Here is an 18,174-nt window from a genome sequence, read left to right as displayed (position 1 = left end):
AGCCAGTGAGGATGCTGGCCCTAAGGGAATAGATTAAGATCTCAGGTCGGTTGGAGAGAAGAACGGAGCATTTCTTGCAAAAGTGTAGAAATCTCTCCCCAGTAGACATCGTTTTAAAAATTATGAGGCTCACAACTATAAGTAATTAATCATGAAGTAACTTGATGATGATCATTGACAATCGTGAATCGCGGGAGGAAACAGGGGACGGGAACTAAAATTGGACGAGTTGCAAGGAAAAAGCCAATCGAATCGTATACTTAATGAATCCTCGGCTTTGCCGTTTCCTTCAAAACTTGGGCAACTAAATTCTCTCGTTTCTCCGTCTTTAGCATTACCATAAGCCACCAAATACAAGCTGATGCATGGGCCAGCCCAGTCGCAGTTTCGACGCCCTCTTCAACCCCTTACATGCACTTGCTGTGCGATCGCTCTCCACGAAGACTTCTTCTGCTTCTTTACAAGAATTCACCAGCCTCTGCAGTGGCGGACGCATAACACAAGCCTATGAGAGGTTCAAATCCGAGATATGGTCAGACCCATCTCTTTTTTCTCATCTGCTCCAATCGTGCATAAAACTAGGCTCACTTTTTGGAGGAGAACAGGTCCATTCTTTGGTCATTACATCTGGGTGTGCCAATGACAAGTTCATTTCCAATCACCTTCTGAACTTGTACTCCAAATTAGGAAATTTGAAGTCTTCTTTGGTGCTGTTTAGTCATATGCCACGAAGAAATATAATGTCATATAACATTTTGATTAATGGGTACTTGCAGCTTGGGGATTTGGAAAGTGCCCAGAAGCTGTTTGATGAAATGTCTGAAAGAAACATTGCCACATGGAATGCGATGATCACAGGTCTAACTCAGTTTGAATATAACGAGCAGGCTTTAGGTTTGTTTAGAGAAATGTATGGATTGGGTATTTTGCCTGATGAGTTCACACTAGGCAGTGTACTTAGAGGGTGCGCTGGTTTAAGATCTTTACTTGCAGGTCAAGAGGTTCATGCTTGTCTGATGAAATGTGGATTTGAACTGAATTTGGTCGTGGGCAGCTCTCTAGCTCATATGTATATGAAGTCTGGTAGTTTATCTGATGGAGAGAAGTTAATTAAATCAATGCCAATTCGCAATGTAGTTGCTTGGAATACTCTTATAGCTGGAAAAGCTCAAAACGGGTGTTCAGAAGAAGTCTTGAACCAGTACAATATGATGAAAATGGCAGGCTTTCGACCCGATAAAATTACATTTGTGAGTGTAATAAGCGCGTGTTCGGAGCTTGCGACGTTAGGACAAGGCCAGCAGATCCATGCTGAAGTGATCAAAGCCGGAGCTGGTTCAGTTGTAGCAGTTGTCAGCTCCTTGATTAGCATGTATTCACGGTCTGGATGTCTAGAGGACTCTGTGAAAACCTTTGTGGATCGTGAAGATGCTGATGTTGTGTTATGGAGTGCTATGATTGCAGCTTATGGATTCCATGGGAGGGGAGAGGAAGCTATTGAGCTTTTTCACCAAATGGAAGAGTTGAAAATGGAGGCTAATGAAGTGACCTTCTTGAGTCTCCTTTATGCTTGTAGTCACTGTGGATTGAAGGAGAAAGGAACTGAGTATTTAGATTTGATGGTGGAGCAGTATAAACTCAAGCCTAGAATCGAACACTACACGTGTGTGGTCGATCTGCTCGGTCGGGCTGGCCGTTTGGAGGAAGCAGAGGGTATGATAAGATCAATGCCTGTAAAAGCAGATGGCATCATATGGAAAACTTTATTATCAGCCTGCAAACTCCACAAGAACGCAGAAATGGCAAAACGAATTTCTGAAGAAATTCTGAAGCTTGATCCTCTGGATGCTGCTTCCTACGTGCTGCTTTCGAACATCCATGCCTCTGCTAGAAATTGGCCCGACGTTTCCGAGATTAGGAAAGCCATGAGAGATCGGAACGTCAAGAAGGAGCCCGGCATAAGTTGGCTAGAACTCAAAAACTTGGTTCACCAATTTAGTATGGGTGACAAATCTCATCCACAGTACCTCGAGATCGACTCGTATTTGAAAGAACTAATGTCTGAAATGAAACTACACGGTTACGTGCCAGACATAGGCTCGGTTTTGCACGACATGGACAACGAAGAAAAGGAATACAATTTAGCTCATCACAGTGAGAAGTTTGCCATTGCTTTTGCACTGATGAACATTCCCGAGGGTGTCCCAATAAGAGTGATGAAGAACTTGCGGGTCTGCAATGACTGTCATGAAGCCATTAAGTGCATATCAAAGATCAGAAACAGAGAGATTATTGTAAGAGATACAAGTAGATTTCACCATTTCAAGGACGGTGAATGTTCTTGTGGTAATTATTGGTAGTAAGATTTAACCTTCTGCTTTAACAATCGAGGTAATTTCTTGTCCGTTTCATTGCCATATAGACCTCGAGTCGATTCAATTACTAAGAAGCATTCATTTATACACCGTGTCGCACGAGCCAGGGCATGAACATGTTCATCATTTAGGACAGGAGCAAATGTATGAAGATGACAAGGTTTACATTAGAAAATCAACGTAAGAATATAACTGTAAACAGCAACATAAGGAAGAAAAGAAATACATGTACAAAATGAAATTATATTCTTCATATTAGAAACCCTCTCGAATAAGCCGAGCGAGCTCGGCCTCATTAGCCTATCCTAACACAACGACGCAGCTAAATTAGCTACTTATTCTCGCATCTTAACTATCCACATTATATTTCCAAAGTCAGTACAGTCAACAGAGCATTCCAATCCGACGAGTTCTTCCCGTTCAGTAGTTCGAAGTTCAAAGCCACGCTGATCCGACTTCTTTTAACAGAACTCTTCCACCGTCTCGAAAAAGCTCATCGATTTGAACCCAGGGTCAATGATTTCTTCTTTTTAGTTAAAAACTAACATGAAAAGCTGAAAGGAAAATGGGACTATAGAAAGTAAATAAAGTATCCAATTCATCATCACCCAGCTTCTTCTTGTACAAAATTTCCCACTTGATCTTCGATCTTCATGTCCCAAAACAGCGACATGGATGGGGGTTTGGTTTCAAACTTTCAAGAAGCGTTTTGACCTTCTTCATCTTCAGAGGATGGCAATGGGCTAGAAGCTTCGGCCAGGTATTCAAGCATGCTTATTACTTCAGCTGTGTCGTCCAAGTAATATTTGGCTTTGCTTGGCTTTTGCCCAACAGTGCAGGCAAAAACTGACGCCGTTGGAGAAAGAATATTATTACTGGACAACGCATTACCAATTATTTCGAACATGTCCTCGTCCGATCTGTCGTCGCCTATACACAACACGAAGTCGGCGAGGTTCCCATCCTCCGCCATTGATGAGAAGATTTTTTCAGCCACTAGGCCTTTGGTAACCCCCTGGAGCAAATACAAAGAAATCAGCAATCAAAATCAGTTCGTACCGTGCTGGAAGGTAGTTCAGTTATATATATATTGCATGAGAAAGTATGTCCGAGTGCTCATAAAATGTTGGACAGTGTCACAATCGCACTTGTCAGGTCTTGGACAAGCATAGAAAAGCTATGGTGTTATCAACTACGCACTTCATCAAGATAAATGAATAAGAACACACCTGTGGTTTCACTTCTACAATAAATTGGCCGCTTTTGACTGCAACAGGTTCGTTTGCCAAAACACTCTCTAAATGATCCAACATCTCCTTTGCCTGGGACGATCCGAAGCCAGGATCTGCATCTCGATACTGCCAAACCAAAGCACTTTCCTTTCGTTCGATTGATGAACCATCAGTAGCCTCGGTGTATAATTTCATAACAGGTTCGGCTATCTGCATCCATCCGAAATCAGAATTTTGGCCGCAGATCTTCCACTCCTCATTTTGTGACTGCCTGGCCATTTTGAACAGAATGGATGATAGAATTAGAATAGAAGAAAAGAGTTCAGGAATACGACCAAAAAATGAAAACTTTGCGGCCAGTAACTGGGCCTTTAAAAATGATTCGGTATCGTTTATAACCAAACCTCAAGAAATATCCATGTTCTGCTGCAATTCCAAGCTTCTTGCATGGGCGAAACCACTTGCTTAAGCTGTCCCTTCCTCGTCCACTCACAATGAAGACGACATTTTTTGCATCTGCACAAAGCGTGTTAAGGATAGAGATAACCTGTTCGCTCGGTGACTTATTTATGGAGTTTTGCGGCATCACAGTGCCATCGTAGTCCAAAAGAATGGCCCGACTATCAGCCCGACTGTAAGATGATACAATGGCATCTACTGAAAGTTTTCTGAAATTGGGATCAAGAGCTACAACCCTGAATCCAAAACTAAAACCAATTCCCCAACATCGTCTCCTGAAATGTTCTGAGCAAGTTCTCTCCATGTCTTGCAAGAAACTGCGAGACCAATAAGCCACGTCGTGTGTAGCAACATAACGATAATGCTTCTCATGTCGCAGCTGCTTCTCTGAATCAGCCATTGAGATTGCTTCATTAAAAGCCTCTGATGTACTCTCAACATTCCATGGGTTGACACGAAATGCTCCGCTCAGTGATGGAGTACACCCGATAAATTCGGATATGACGAGCATGCTCTTTTTTGGTCCGCTGAAGTTCAAGCATTTTTGAGAGGTGGATATTCCCTGTCTACAGACAACATACTCATAAGGAGTTAAGTTCATGCCATCTCTAACAGCAGTGACTGCTACGCACTCAGCAATGCTATAATAAGCAACCCTTTCAGTAATTGGCACGTGCCGGTCGAGAAGTACTATTGGCTCATAACCAGGATGCCCATACTCCTTATTGATCCTTCTGCAGCTTTCTTTTATTTCATCTTCTATTTCTTGTAAATCTCTTCCCTTGCCTCGGGCAGGGTTTACAATTTGGATCAGTACAGCCTTTCCCTGCCACTTTGGATGTTGCTTTAGCATCTGTTCCATGGCTAACAATTTCAAGTTAATACCTTTGAAAATGTCCATATCATCAACACCAAGCACCACCGTCTTCCCTGCAAATTGCTGCGTGAGTTCCCTAGTCTTAGCATCCTCGTCTGCAAGTTTCATCACCGATTCAATCCGATTCATATGAATACCAACAGGCATTATCTTTATTCCAATCGTCCTGCCGTAGTATTCCAATCCAAGATAGCCCCTTTTTGACTGGTATTCCAAACCCAACATTCGGCTGCAACAAGAAAGGAAATGGCGAGCATAATCGAAAGTGTGAAATCCGATGATATCAGAGTTAAGTAATGCCTTGAGAATCTCTTCTCTGACAGGAAGGGTGCGGTAGATCTCAGATGAAGGAAATGGACTATGAAGGAAAAATCCCATTTTAACTCTGTTAAAACGTCTTCTCAAGAAAGTAGGCAATACCATCAAATGGTAATCATGGATCCAGATATAGTCATCATCAGGGTTGATGACCTCTACAACTTTCTGGAAAAATAACTTATTTGCTGAGACATATGCCTCCCACATCGAGCGATCAAATCGACCCTTCTGATCAGCAGAATATGGCAGCATATAATGAAAAAGAGGCCACAAATTCCTCTTGCAGAAACCATCATAAAAATTTTCCAAAATATCAGGAGGCAAAAATGTAGGAATACACCTAAATTTCTCCAACAAAATCTGGGATACCTCATCTTGTTCGTCGGGTTGGATATCGACTTTCAGAGAACCGACGTAAAGAACCTCCATATCTTCTGGTAACCCATCTTTAAGCTGCAAAAGCAGCGAATCTTCATTCCAACTGAAACTCCAGGAATTATCATCCTCCCTTCGCTTTGCTCTTAAAGGAAGCTGGTTTGCTACAATTATCATCCGATCTGAGGAAATTGACGATGGGTTTTCAGATGTCACACTGTAGGCCTGATCGTCGTCAAGCTCAGCTACATTACCCGGAACAGTCATGACCCGCGGGAACCGCTTCCTTTTCACTTCCATTGCTGGAAAATTTCCAGAAGCCAAATCTAAAAGATTTGTGTAAGACCTTGAAATCATGTTTCTCCCCTTTATCCGCCAGATGAACGCTAATTCTTCAAATCAGAGGCAATTCAAACAACGCAACAAGCGCAGCGCCTAGCAATTCCGTAATACGAAACAAAAACAATCAAACCCTAAGCGTTCCGAAGCGCCATAAAGTTACAAAAAAGTATAACGAATATGCGAGGGTTAATAAAGTAGCAGATTATCCCCCAATCAAGCAATTAAGCCAATTTTATAACAGAAAAAACCCTGTTTAAGAGAAACACGAAGAGAAACCGATTCCCATCCAATGTACATGTAATCTTTCCTATTATTCTTATCCTATCTAGCCCGAAACCTCAAAAATTCTCTTTAATCCATATCAGAATCCAACCTCCAAGAAAAAGCAGCAGCAACCAATGCCCTCATTCCCAGAATTACGGAATTAGATCCATTCTTTAATCGAAACCGACATGGTACAACATTGAAAGAAAGATCAAATGCCAATCAAAAACACAACGAACAAATCTGAACCAATGAAATTCGACGCGTACCGGTTAAAACTGAGCAACGACCAGATCCCGAACGGTAACAAGAAGAAGAGAATGAACCAAACCCTAAAAAACGAAAAATGCTGCACAATTCGTAGTTCTTCGGAGCGCAAGAATTGGTTTCAATTCAAAGATTTGAAGCTGACCTCCCTCTAAGCTAATCGATCATTTCGATCCTTTCTGTGAAAACGGATTGTGAAACGGCTTAAATATCATTACCAATGACCTCCTCCAACGTCTACAGTGTATGATCCAGGAGCAAAATGAGGCGTTCGTTGGACTCACGACGCAATATAAATCATTTTCTACGGAACGAAAAATTAAAAATTAAAAAACAAAAAAACAAAAAAATGAAAATAATCTTCTGATATAGAAGGAAATATAGCGTGAAATTAACGATGAGGTTTTGATACCTTTACCAACGGGTGATAAAGTTACGTAGTTACCCAATGAGAGGCAGCATTGGCACATGCATGGGTCGGTAAAAAGAGGGCCTCTCCTACAGACTACAGCATGTTAAATTCACAGCCAATAATATATCACAGGCCTGTCACTATTACGTTAAAATATAAACATTCATTAAAGAAATTGGATAAGATTCAGCCAGCCCGAGTCTGAATCAGCAGAAGCTGGCATCGTTTGGCAGCAACACGCGCTTACCACGCGTTATTATGTCAACACTTTCTGCCATGGCCGGAAGCTTTTTCGACGGCGACGATTATCTAATTACGACACGTGTACGACCCGATTGAATCTCCCAGACGTGCTTCGACGTTTAAGTATACTGTAAAGAGCGTGTTGAAGCATTTACATTATTACCGTTTTTAATTGTCAACAAATATATTCTATTTAGAAAATACTTTTTTAAGTTGAGACAACTACGAATAATAAAAAAGCGATCCCAAGGGCCTCTAAATGGGCTCGACTTGGGCCTGATTTTCATGAACCGGCCCAATGGGCCGGTTGAAGAATAAAATATTTGGGCTTGATATTGTAGGGCTTTACCCCGAAGGGAGCCCTTCCAGAAATTCTCGAAGGCCTGGGCCAAACCCAGGCCTAAGAGGGGGTTTGGAAATAGTTTTCAACCAGCAATTGACGCGCCTCGGTTAGAACCTCACTAGCTGCGTCATTGCCCCAAGCGCAAAGATATTTATAAAGTTGAGATATCCTTCCTTTTTATACTGCTCCACCACAACTTAGCTTTGATTTCTTTCGATGTGGGACTAAGTAGCTCTTCAAAAGTGAATCAAAATTAGTTCACCTTCGTCAAACATTAAATTGAGGGTTCTAACTCAAAATTAACCAAATTTTTACACAGTTTTTCGTTAAAATTAGTGACAAATTCATTAATATTAAACGGAGATTAAAAATTTAATGGTTTATTTAAGGTTTTATGTTCTAAATGGATGAAAGTTTCAGGTACAGTGCAAAATTCAAATTCACTGTTCTATGCTTTACTTTTCCATAGCTCCCGACCAAAGAACTCCACTAAAACGGAGGGAATAGTTTTACCTTATATATATATAAATGCTTTTGGCATACTCTCCTTCTTGGAGTTCCAAATTTTCTTCGGTTCGAAGAACGAAGTGGGAGGCTTAGAGGAAGTCTTATGGCGGGTTATAAGGGCCATGATGAATATGATTACTTGTTTAAGCTGGTTTTGATCGGTGATTCTGGGGTAGGCAAATCAAACCTGCTCTCGAGGTTTACCAGGAACCAATTTAATTTAGAATCGAAGTCTACGATTGGGGTTGAGTTTGCTACCAAGAGTTTGGATATTGATGGGAAGGTAATCAAGGCTCAGATTTGGGATACTGCGGGACAAGAAAGGTTTGCTTCTTCGTTGTTCTTTCTTGAAGTTTCAATCGATTTCAGTTTTAAGTCAACTTCCGATTACTGTTGCATGATTTCCTTGCTTCTAATCAATCGATTCTTTGCCCGAATATTGTTTGTGTCGATTGAATATTAATCATATCGATATATCTTACAGTTGCTTGAAATTTCTGGAGTTGATTCGTTTTAGACAGCTTTTTACCTTTAATTTGTGGTTAAAGAAAGGGGAAGGGTTGGATTATTTGTCGACAAAATCGTAGGATATGAGGCAAAGGAAGGCCTCCCTTGATTTTGTTGCTATCGTGTAGAATCTGATGCTCATGTTCAACCTGGTTCTATAAACAGGAAAATCGATATTCACCGAGTGCTCTGTTTTCCCCTCCACTACTTGTTTCTATGCTTGCAGCTCGATTATGATTACTAGTAGGACTGATTGAAAATTAGCCTTATCTTTGGAACTCTGATGGCTTCAAATGTTTAGTTTATCTTTTTTACCGTAACTCATCAGCTTAAGTTTGGAGTTCATTAGTGATTTAACATGGTATCAAAGCGGTTAATGTTCTATGTTTGAACCTCTAATAATGTCATTTCTTCCCCAAATTAATATCGATTTCTACTTGTTGAGCCTTCTACAAAATTCTAAGCCCACAAGTTAGAGAAAGCGTTGAAATATTAATATACTTAAATTTTGCGTAACGCATCAACTTAAGCTTTTGAATTCGTTGTTGGTTTAACGATTTCGGTAGGGAATGATTGTGTTTCTGGCTTTTGTAGTGCTTGTTCTAGTTTTTATTTGCTTGTCCATTCGAAGAACTTGTGGTAATAAGTCTGCATCGTTGCAAAATGAAACGGAGATTTTCTGATAAATTTTCGAGGTTGGTACTCGGAGGTCATAATGTCCGGATCGTATGATGGTGCTTAGACTACTTTTCTTGTGTCCCTGGAAAAAGATCCCCATCGGTTCGACATTCATACTGCCTTCCTTGTAGTTATGGTCAAAATACATGCAATGGTCTGGTTTGATATTAAGAATTGTAGCCTAGTTCAAGCTCAAGGCTTGTCTTTACTGATACAATGGTCTGGTTTGATATTAAGAATCAGAGACCATTTATTGAAATGTGCATAAGCTGGCATCCAATGGTTTCTTTAGTTGTGCAAAGGCTCCGTAGGCTGTACGAGCACAAGTAGTCGTGTGAACTGTTTACGATATACTTGATATATCGAATAATTCAGGAATGTTTCTTGTTATGGACATGCTGAAGCTAGCAGCTAAAGACTAGTTATTACATTAGTATGAACCATAGAAGTATTAAATACTCGTAGTTGTTTGAACTCTGATATTTTCGAATTGCCATATGTATCGAATGAATCATAGGACATGTGTTGCTGCGCTCAACATTCCTTGGTTAGTCATTTGTTGTTTTCTTGTAACAGCTCAAGCTCACCGCTAGCAAATATTGTCCCCTTTAGACTTTCCCTTCTGGACTTCCTCTCAAGGTTTTAAAACGTGTCTATTAGGGAGAGATTTCCACACCTTGTTTCGTTCATCTCTCGAACCGATGTGAGATCTCACAATCGACCCCCCTCGGGGCCCAGCATCCTCGCTGGAACTCGTTCCCCTCTCCAATTGATGTGGGATCTCACAATCCACCCCTCTGTAGGATCTAGCATCCTTGCTGGCACTTGTTCCTATCTCCAATCGAGGTGGGATGTTACGTTTCTTTTCTACCCATTTGAGGTTTAAAATTCTTTTTGTTCATAATGATTGTCATTTTTTTCATTTTTCCATGGTTTTTTTTCTCTTTTCTTTTCTTCTTTTTGGATAAGATTGTTTTGCCATGGTGAGGACATTATGTTGTGATCATACTCTTATTTGCTTCCTTAGATTCAGATCAGCTCTATCTGTGTAGGTACCGAGCGATAACCAGCGCTTACTACCGAGGTGCAGTAGGTGCTTTGCTCGTGTACGATGTCACTCGACGTTCAACGTTTGAAAATGCAGCAAGATGGTTAAAGGAATTGAGGGATCACACAGATCCAAACATGGTAGTAATGCTCATTGGCAACAAATGTGATTTACGCCACCTTATTCTTGTTCCAACAGAAGATGGACAATCCTTTGCTGAGAGGGAGTCTTTGTACTTCATGGAGACCTCTGCACTCGATGCAACAAACGTCGAAACCGCTTTCACCGAGGTGCTCTCTCAAATATATCGAATCGTAAGCAAGAGATCAGTCGAGGCAAGCGATAGCGGAAGTGCTTCAGTGACCCTCCCAACAAAAGGCCAGACAATAGATGTCAAGGACGACTCATCGATTCTGAGGAGGATCGGATGTTGCTCCAGCTAAGAAAAATAAGCTTCGAGCCTGACTCGGAATTACAGCAAGCAACATTTCTTCTGTGTATATAGTTGTATTGTATCACTTTCTGTAGATTAAGAGCTCGGTCGTTCGTGATGGTTGTTACAAAGGCGCCTTCCATATAAGTGTGGAGTTTGCTCTTCTTTCAATTCGAACATTTGAAACCTGAAATTTACCGTTGTCGTGTTTACTCTTTGGTATCAAACCTCCAAAGCGAAAAAGAAATTATTAATTTCGTATATATCTTTGGAAATATTCTTCGATTTCAACTATGTTCTTAAACTTTATATTGAAACTTTTAATTTCTCGTAAAATAATTATCTTTATCAACGTATTTTTTTAATAAAAATGTTCGTCATTTTTTTGCCTTCACTTTATTAAAAAAATATTTTTTAAAAAATAAAATAATAAAATAATTTTGGTAGTAGATGCTCAACTAAAAAACATTTCATTATTTCTCAACAATCTTGGCTAGCTTTCACTGTACAAACACAAACCCACCGAACCCATTTTAAAACTAAATTAAAAAAAAAAAAAGTAATTATAATTCTCTCTCTCTCTCTCTTCTTCTCTGTTTGTGAAGTGTCCAAAGCAAAGACCAATTGGCAATTGCCAAGTGGAGCTATAAAAGCGAAAGAAAGTGTCGGTCTTGTTCCTGTAAAACAAACGAACTAAAGCCTAAAAAAATCCTAGCAGTCTAATACTCTGCCACGTGTCCGGTTCGGTCCGTCCGGTTGGACCGCTCGCCGTCGCCCGAAAACCATAGAGCCTTCAGGTAACTCCCCAAGGTCAGCAAATAACGATTCGTCCTCGTCATTTCCTCTTGTGGACAAAACCATTACATCGGCGTCGTCGAATATGTCGCCTCCCCCGCAAATTGGGCCCTCCAGGATTCTATCGTATGCCACGTCAGCCAACCATCCAAAATCGCCGATGCATGGTTTTATCATCAGCGAGTCGCCGCCGAGTTCTAGTTCTGGCTGACTCGCGAAAACCGCAGCCGCCTCCTCGAATTTCGCCGCTGCCGACAATGAGGGATCGGTGTTCGTATGGTCGCCGGAGGAAGTTGACGACGACGTCGTAGTGCTCCCAGGGGATGAGGAGTCGGGCGCAGCGGCGATCGCGGCGGAGGACGGCGAGGAATTGTGGTGGTGGTGGTGAGATTTGGTGGCCGGGAGTTGGTGATTGTGGTCGAAAGCGTAGGTAATAACGAGCTTGGTGGGGTCCACACGGCTTCTCTCTACTTGCTTTCTGGCTGGGCAGCCCTTGGAGCTACTACATCGATAATATCCCCTATAATAAAAAATATATATAAACAATAATTAAAAAAAACGTGAGATTAATATAAATATTCCAAAAATAAAATAAAAAATCAATAGCCAATAACGAAGCTAAGAAATATAAAATAAAAAAAATTAAAACTTTCATTAAAACAAATTAACTTATTTAAATTTATATTAAAACGGGAATAAATATGAAATTTTGACTTTTTTTTCTTTTTTTGACTCAAACAATTTGACAATTTGATTTATATATGCCGACCAAAAACAATAATATGTTTTTTTTTTCCTAAAAAAAGCAATTAAGTAATATTTTATCCAAAGAAATTTCAGTATGCCTTCGATGTGAAAGGCACCTTGGAAAATGTCGTAATTTCCGTTTGTAGAAAATTAATTAAAATTCAAAGACCGTTTAAAATATTCAATTTCAGAAATAATTAAAAACCGTGCAATAATTAGGTAAATAAGAAAATAAATAGAGCAATAATTAAAATTTGAAGACTATTTTATAAAAAAAATATTTTTAATACACGCCAGATTGAATTCGGCGTAATTAGGGCAATAATTAGGTAAAAGAAAAAGGAAAAAAAAAAGAAAAAAAGGTGAAGAAAGTGAGCGTGTTGTACACGCTACTGTGAGAGCGATTGGATAATGAGTATGATCCCAATTCCCAACTAGACAAATAAAAAAAATCAAGCGCTTAATAGCAAAAGCCGCCTTTAAGCTAAAATGCGCCAATCTCTATCCAGATCCCATAGTAGCCGGCCGGCAGCCGGCGGCAGCGGCGGCCAACAAAGTCTAGAATTGAAATCTCAACCATTTTTTCAACTACTTAATTAAATGAGCTCAAATTAATATCGAAATGCACCAAAATAAATGCAATTCCATCTACGACTAGAACGTAATTAATGAAATAAATAGATATTAATCATCCAAAAAAACCCCAGAATTACCGAAAATGCCCCTCGAGTTTGTATAATCTATTGGTGTACCTGGGATAAGGAGAGCCTTTGATTGGCTTTTGGCCGTATTTCCTCCATGCCCATGAATCGGACGGTGGATATGCTTCCCCTTTGCTCTTAGATCCCTCCACGTCGCCGATCGGTACGGACACTACTCTCTTCTGAACTCCCCTTCTACTGTATACAACAAAACCCCCAAACAGCACAAACAATCAAATTACAACTCAAAATTATGATTATTAAAAATAAAAATAAAAATTCAAACTGACCTCTTTTTGGGAGGGGGGCCGGCGGCGGGTTTTGAATCATTGTCGTCGGAGGGTGACTCCGGTAGGCCGTCGTCCGACGTGGCTTCTGGATCTTCTTGCTCTGAGACAAATGGGTTCGTACGAACACGGCGGTCCATGGCCGGAACAACAACAAACAATCAAAGAGAGAGACAGAGAGAGAGAAACCCGGTGGCCGGAATTTGTATGATGACGATGAATCCTGCGGCTGAGAATAGAGAGAGAAAAAGGAATTGGGATTTGGGCGGAGAGATTGGGTAAGGAGAGGAGTGAGAGAATTAGATGAGGTTTAATACAAAGAGCAGTCATGGTGACAGATTGGCAGACTATGTTTGTTTATTAGGGACGTGCAAGCAAATACGCACTAAATTATAATGTTTTAGTTGAGGATTAAGGCTAAGGGGTTTAGCTTCTATACGCTCAGTTGCACTGTAAGGTTATTCAATTATTAGATACATTAAAATTTAATTACCCCCACTTTTTATATTATATTTAATAAAAACTTTAAAAAAATATCATTTTTATTTATCTCTAATAAATAAATACTTTTAAATATTGTATTTGTTAATTTCATTTTATAGTTTGAAACCTAATGGGAATCCGGATTACACACTCCCTAAAAGTTCACACCGTGACGTGACGGAGGGAGTTGTAATTAATGTTAATAAATATATTTAGAAGAATAAATATTGGGATAATTATTTTAATTTGATGGCTTAATTAATAGGAAATAATATTTTATTGTTATTTGGTAAAAGTTTTATCTGGTTATTTAGAGAGTAGTTGAAGCATTGAGACGCTTCATTTGATTTGCGGCGTTGTTGCTCCATGCAAGAATCAAATCCCTAAGGCAAGATGGTTAGGTAAAGGCGATAAGGATGAGGACATAATTTCATTTCTTTTTTTTTATTATTATTATTCGATAAAAATTAAAAATTTGAATACTACCCCTCAATTTTTATAACATATTTTTTTTTATTATTTATACAAATAAATTTAAATCGATATCCAAATTTTAAAAAATAAAAATTCATTTTTTTATTGTTCTAAAAAAAATTTAGTCTGATTTTTAAGTCAATTTCAAAAGTTACAAAAATAAATAAATAAATTTTAACTTACCAAGTTCGATTAGAAGTATCTTTAGATTGTTAAAAAACGATAGGCGAGAGAGTCGAACGGCAACGAAGGGTGACCAAAAATGGTATGAGAGTCGAGAGACACGAGGAAGATGGTAGAATGCAACGAAACGAGAGAGAGAGGGGAGTTGTAGATGACTAAAATGAACAAATATATATATATATATATATATATATATACTCGACTGTAGAGGATGGAATGAATTTACTCGACTATCAAATTTAGAATTGAGTTCCATTGCATTAATGAATCCGGTTGGGAAGACTGAAAGAGGATAGGGGAATCTGATTCGCTCGTGAACCTATTAAGTCAGGTTTAAGGAAGGAAAGGAGAAACTGAGTGAACCTCTCTCTATAAAAAATATATATATATTATATATTTATTTATTTATTTATATTTATATTTATATCTATATCCGTCAATTGAACTGAAAATTTATGTTTTAAACTCGCAAATAGCACGGAACTAGTCTAGTGAGCTACGACTGTATCCAATGTATAAAAGAAGCTAGAGTAAAAGTAAAAAAAAAAAAAAATATATATATATATATATTTTTTTTTTTTTTAATTTAATAACCCAATAGAAATTAATAAACAATATTTTAAAATTGAAACTAAAATGATATTTAAAAAATATATATATAAAACAGTTCAAGAACCCCACACGTTAAGTTAATTTGACGTTAGTGTTGGGTTAATGTATTTATGTTTTAATCTCGCAAATAGCACGAAACTAGTCTAGTGAGCTACTGAGCTACGGCTATATCCAAGATATAAAAGAAGCTAGAGAAAAAGTAAAAAAAAATATTTTTTTTTTAATTTAATAACTAAATAGAAATTAATAAATAATATTTTAAAATTGAAACTAAAATGATATTTAAAAAATATACATAAAAAAAAGTTTGAGAGCCCCACACGTTAAGTTAATTTGACGTTAGTGTTGGGTTAATGTCAAGCGGCATGCAAATGTGCCTAACTTAATTGGAAAATTTCGAACTCAAATAAAAATAATAATTTTAAAAAATAAAATTAATGAGAATTTTTGAAGGGGGGAAGAGATCAATGGTGGCGACCAACGAAAAAAATTGGAAATTTGTCGTTTAGCTTTGGACGTCACCAGCTTGCAAATTATTGTTCAAACTTCTACAAAAACTACGTTTGAACGGTTGGCCAATGAGAGAGGAATCTTGGCACATGTTGACTTTTAATAAAAACAAATAAAATAAATTATTTTTAATCATAGGACAACCATTAATTAATTAATTAATTTATTATTGTATAAAAATTTCAAAATAATGAAATTCAAGCAGCCAGCTCGTGTTGGGGTTCGCCATTAGAACTACCATATTTATTACCATTCACACCTATCAAATCTACTTTATTTCTTTTTTACCGAGTTTTCGTAGCTACAAAATTATCTTTTTTTTTACCGGCATTCTCGTGACAATAAAGTAAAATTTACTACTAAAGCTCAGACGAGCTCTCGTAAGGGAGTACAGTAAATTTTTTTTTGTAATGGTTTTACAGAAGATCCTATGAGCTCGCTATCACATTTAGAAACTAAAACTCGACTAATTTTGCATGACGAATATACCCTTTAGGGAGACAACTGCCCCCATGCCTTCCATTTTTTATTCGCCCATTTCCAAAATTATAAGGAGAGGCAGATTTTTATTCGAGGTTAAAAGAGTCGAGTATTTTTTGCCCATATTAATTATACGCTCTGTTTATTTCCTTTCCATTTATGATTGCACCAAAACGACGCCGTTTAAATAAAAGATTCCGAGAAAATTATAAATAAATAAATAGACAAAAGTGGAGTAAAAGAGGAGCTGGGTTTTAAAAATTAAGAATAATATTATTTTAATTTCTATATATTATCAAATAAAACTATTATCTGTCTGACTTCTTCCACGGCTTATTTAATGCTCATCAATTATTGGTAATATATAATTATCGATATTAATTAATTACAACAGATCGAATGGATATTTACTATCCAAATGGAAATGATAAAGAAATAACGGGATATATAGATAATTTAATTTAATTCCGTAATATCATTTTAATATTTTGGTCAAAGAAATAAGTTGACCAATTCTTATAATAAGTTTTCTTTGTTTTTTTTAAATAAATGGCCATTCTTACGTTTGAGCTGTTGGAAAATACAACCAATCAAGTGACTATTTATAACCTATGCTTTATTTCGACATAATTAATGTTATCCGGGTTAGAATAATTCAACTTTTTTGGGTTAACGTGGATATCAAGCTTAGGTCTGTTTCAAAAAAATAATAATAAATAACCAAAAATAACTTTCAATTTTTTCTAAAATTTAGAAAATAATATTATTTTTTTCCCGTCAAGTTAAATTGAATGAGTTTTAATGATATCTTCCAGCTTCAACATTGTCTTTGTCTCTTGCTCTAGGTTTCTCCTTCTACTTCTTGGGTTAAAGACATATTTTCGTCGGAGCCAAGGACAGCATCATCGCTGAGCGACAATCCCTCTTCATGGTTAGACATATTCTCATCGAAACCAAGGTAGCATCACCACTCAGCGGCGATCCCTCTGCAGTTTTCGATTATCGAGAAAGTGTTTCTCTACGCTTCCTCTGAACCAGGTTATTGACATCTTCACAAAAAGTGTTTCTCAACCTCTCTTTAAATTTTTTAGATCCAAACTTCACGTTTGTTCAAATCCGACGCTCAGCTTGCAAGAGTGTTAAAGTTATTTAATACTAAATTATAGTTTACCATATATATCCTATTTAATATTTTATTAGATATTTGCCTTCTTAACTATAGGTATCTTCTTATTTATTGTTATTTCCATTTATTACTCATTTTATATTCTTGTTATTTACTTGATTATAAATAGATAACTTTTACCGGTGGGGTGAATTAAGAAACATCCTCGGTCAATATTTAAGATTAAAAAATTAAAGAAATTCTTTTTATAAAAGTATATGGGAGAATCAAAAGCTATTAAATTGTAAAATATACTTAATGCCATGTTCAATTGAGTGAAGCCCTACAAAGACAAGAAAGTTTTGTGTCTCTTAAGGTAATGGCAACAATGTTTTTGTATAATCTTAAAAAATAAATATGTTTTTTTTTTTTTTTTTTTTACATAAATGGTCACATGACTAAGCAATGCACTAGTCAAAATAAAGTTGAGTTTTAATTATGAGGATTTAATATTTTTTATTTCTAATATTTTAATAACTGTCTTATAGATTCTTCCTAATTTTCTTTTAAATTGAGGAATATATTATGGCATATAAAATTGTAATTTTTTAATTTATTTTTAGGGATCCTCATAATTTCCCATTAATTAATCTATGCTTCTAAATTAAGAAAAATAATAAAATGGAAAAAAGAGAGAAAAGCATGACTAAAGTGAAATGGGCTTTTTGTCATAATGTGGTTGTGGCGTGCAATGGGCTTTAATGGGCTCAAGGAAAGTACTCTTGGAAACATCACTTTCTCCTTCATATCTCATCATCACATCCCCTCGTCCTTCACGTGGACCTAATTTCCCATTTATTATTTGTCCTCAAATAAGTATTTAATAATTGTCTGAAACTTATAAAACAAAATATTCGACTAATTTAAGCTCGTATTTTTACTATATACATTTTCATGAATATTATTTACTATTCAAATACAAAATATTCGATCATGTTATAAAGATGCCATTCCATTTGAGACAAATTCATGAGATACGGTTCAGATTCATTTTATACCCATGAAATGGTCCTTTTGATGTTTGGTTTTTATTTCTTTTTTTTTTTTTTTTTTTTTT

At 37.3% G+C, this 18,174-nt stretch overlaps 4 protein-coding genes and 1 non-coding gene across 6 annotated transcripts; 2 read left to right on the top strand and 3 right to left on the bottom strand.

Moving 5' to 3' along the window:
• The first annotated feature begins 209 nt into the window (after positions 1-209).
• On the top strand, positions 210-2,463 carry LOC111455573 (pentatricopeptide repeat-containing protein At2g41080). Its single transcript, XM_023097284.1, has one exon. It carries the CDS (start codon positions 366-368, stop codon positions 2,358-2,360), a length of 1,995 nt encoding a protein of 664 aa, XP_022953052.1. The 5' UTR covers positions 210-365; the 3' UTR covers positions 2,361-2,463.
• A 56-nt stretch (positions 2,464-2,519) lies between these two features.
• On the bottom strand, positions 2,520-7,027 carry LOC111455570 (probable alpha,alpha-trehalose-phosphate synthase [UDP-forming] 7). Its single transcript, XM_023097282.1, has 5 exons — positions 6,922-7,027; positions 6,512-6,813; positions 4,012-6,071; positions 3,605-3,878; positions 2,520-3,390 (listed from the first exon to the last, which is right to left on the bottom strand). The coding sequence occupies exons 3-5, from the start codon at positions 5,991-5,993 to the stop codon at positions 3,073-3,075; spliced, it is 2,574 nt and encodes an 857-aa protein (XP_022953050.1). The 5' UTR covers positions 5,994-6,071; positions 6,512-6,813; positions 6,922-7,027; the 3' UTR covers positions 2,520-3,072.
• Positions 7,028-7,505: 478 nt separating this feature from the next.
• LOC111455650 lies at positions 7,506-7,656 on the bottom strand. Its single transcript, XR_002712631.1, has one exon. It is a non-coding gene; the product is annotated as a U4 spliceosomal RNA (small nuclear RNA).
• Positions 7,657-7,937: 281 nt separating this feature from the next.
• On the top strand, positions 7,938-10,943 carry LOC111455574 (ras-related protein Rab11D-like). Its single transcript, XM_023097285.1, has 2 exons — positions 7,938-8,338; positions 10,252-10,943. The coding sequence occupies exons 1-2, from the start codon at positions 8,118-8,120 to the stop codon at positions 10,688-10,690; spliced, it is 660 nt and encodes a 219-aa protein (XP_022953053.1). The 5' UTR covers positions 7,938-8,117; the 3' UTR covers positions 10,691-10,943.
• A 184-nt stretch (positions 10,944-11,127) lies between these two features.
• On the bottom strand, positions 11,128-13,564 carry LOC111454826 (probable WRKY transcription factor 69). Of its 2 annotated transcripts, none has more exons than XM_023096292.1 (3): positions 13,214-13,564; positions 12,975-13,118; positions 11,128-11,995 (listed from the first exon to the last, which is right to left on the bottom strand). In XM_023096292.1, the coding sequence occupies exons 1-3, from the start codon at positions 13,348-13,350 to the stop codon at positions 11,392-11,394; spliced, it is 885 nt and encodes a 294-aa protein (XP_022952060.1). In that variant the 5' UTR covers positions 13,351-13,564; the 3' UTR covers positions 11,128-11,391. The 2 variants fall into 2 exon arrangements, with proteins under 2 accessions (XP_022952060.1, XP_022952059.1); XM_023096291.1 differs by having other exon boundaries at positions 12,975-13,121; positions 13,214-13,562.
• Positions 13,565-18,174: the final 4,610 nt, after the last annotated feature.

Source organism: Cucurbita moschata, unplaced genomic scaffold (genome assembly GCF_002738365.1).
Source record: "Cucurbita moschata cultivar Rifu unplaced genomic scaffold, Cmos_1.0 Cmo_Scf00017, whole genome shotgun sequence".
Taxonomy (NCBI): Eukaryota; Viridiplantae; Streptophyta; class Magnoliopsida; order Cucurbitales; family Cucurbitaceae; genus Cucurbita; species Cucurbita moschata.
The sequence above is the reverse complement of the archived record's forward strand: the minus strand, read 5'-3'. Positions and strand labels throughout refer to the sequence as shown.

Bases quoted from the DNA above. Each gene is read 5' to 3' on its own strand.
- LOC111455573 (XM_023097284.1), top strand. From the start codon at position 366: ATGGGCCAGCCCAGTCGCAGTTTCGACGCCCTCTTCAACCCCTTACAT.
- LOC111455570 (XM_023097282.1), bottom strand. From the start codon at position 5,993: ATGATTTCAAGGTCTTACACAAATCTTTTAGATTTGGCTTCTGGAAAT. The intron at 3,879-4,011 runs GTTTGGTTATAA...CAAAATGGCCAG, and splicing joins GAACATGGATATTTCTTGAG to GCAGTCACAAAATGAGGAGT. The intron at 3,391-3,604 runs GTGTGTTCTTAT...TATTTGCTCCAG, and splicing joins TTGTAGAAGTGAAACCACAG to GGGGTTACCAAAGGCCTAGT.
- LOC111455574 (XM_023097285.1), top strand. From the start codon at position 8,118: ATGGCGGGTTATAAGGGCCATGATGAATATGATTACTTGTTTAAGCTG. The intron at 8,339-10,251 runs GTTTGCTTCTTC...CTATCTGTGTAG, and splicing joins GATACTGCGGGACAAGAAAG to GTACCGAGCGATAACCAGCG.
- LOC111454826 (XM_023096291.1), bottom strand. From the start codon at position 13,350: ATGGACCGCCGTGTTCGTACGAACCCATTTGTCTCAGAGCAAGAAGAT. The intron at 13,122-13,213 runs GTCAGTTTGAAT...TGTTGTATACAG, and splicing joins GGCCCCCCTCCCAAAAAGAG to TAGAAGGGGAGTTCAGAAGA. The intron at 11,996-12,974 runs GTACACCAATAG...TTTTTATTATAG, and splicing joins AAAGGCTCTCCTTATCCCAG to GGGATATTATCGATGTAGTA.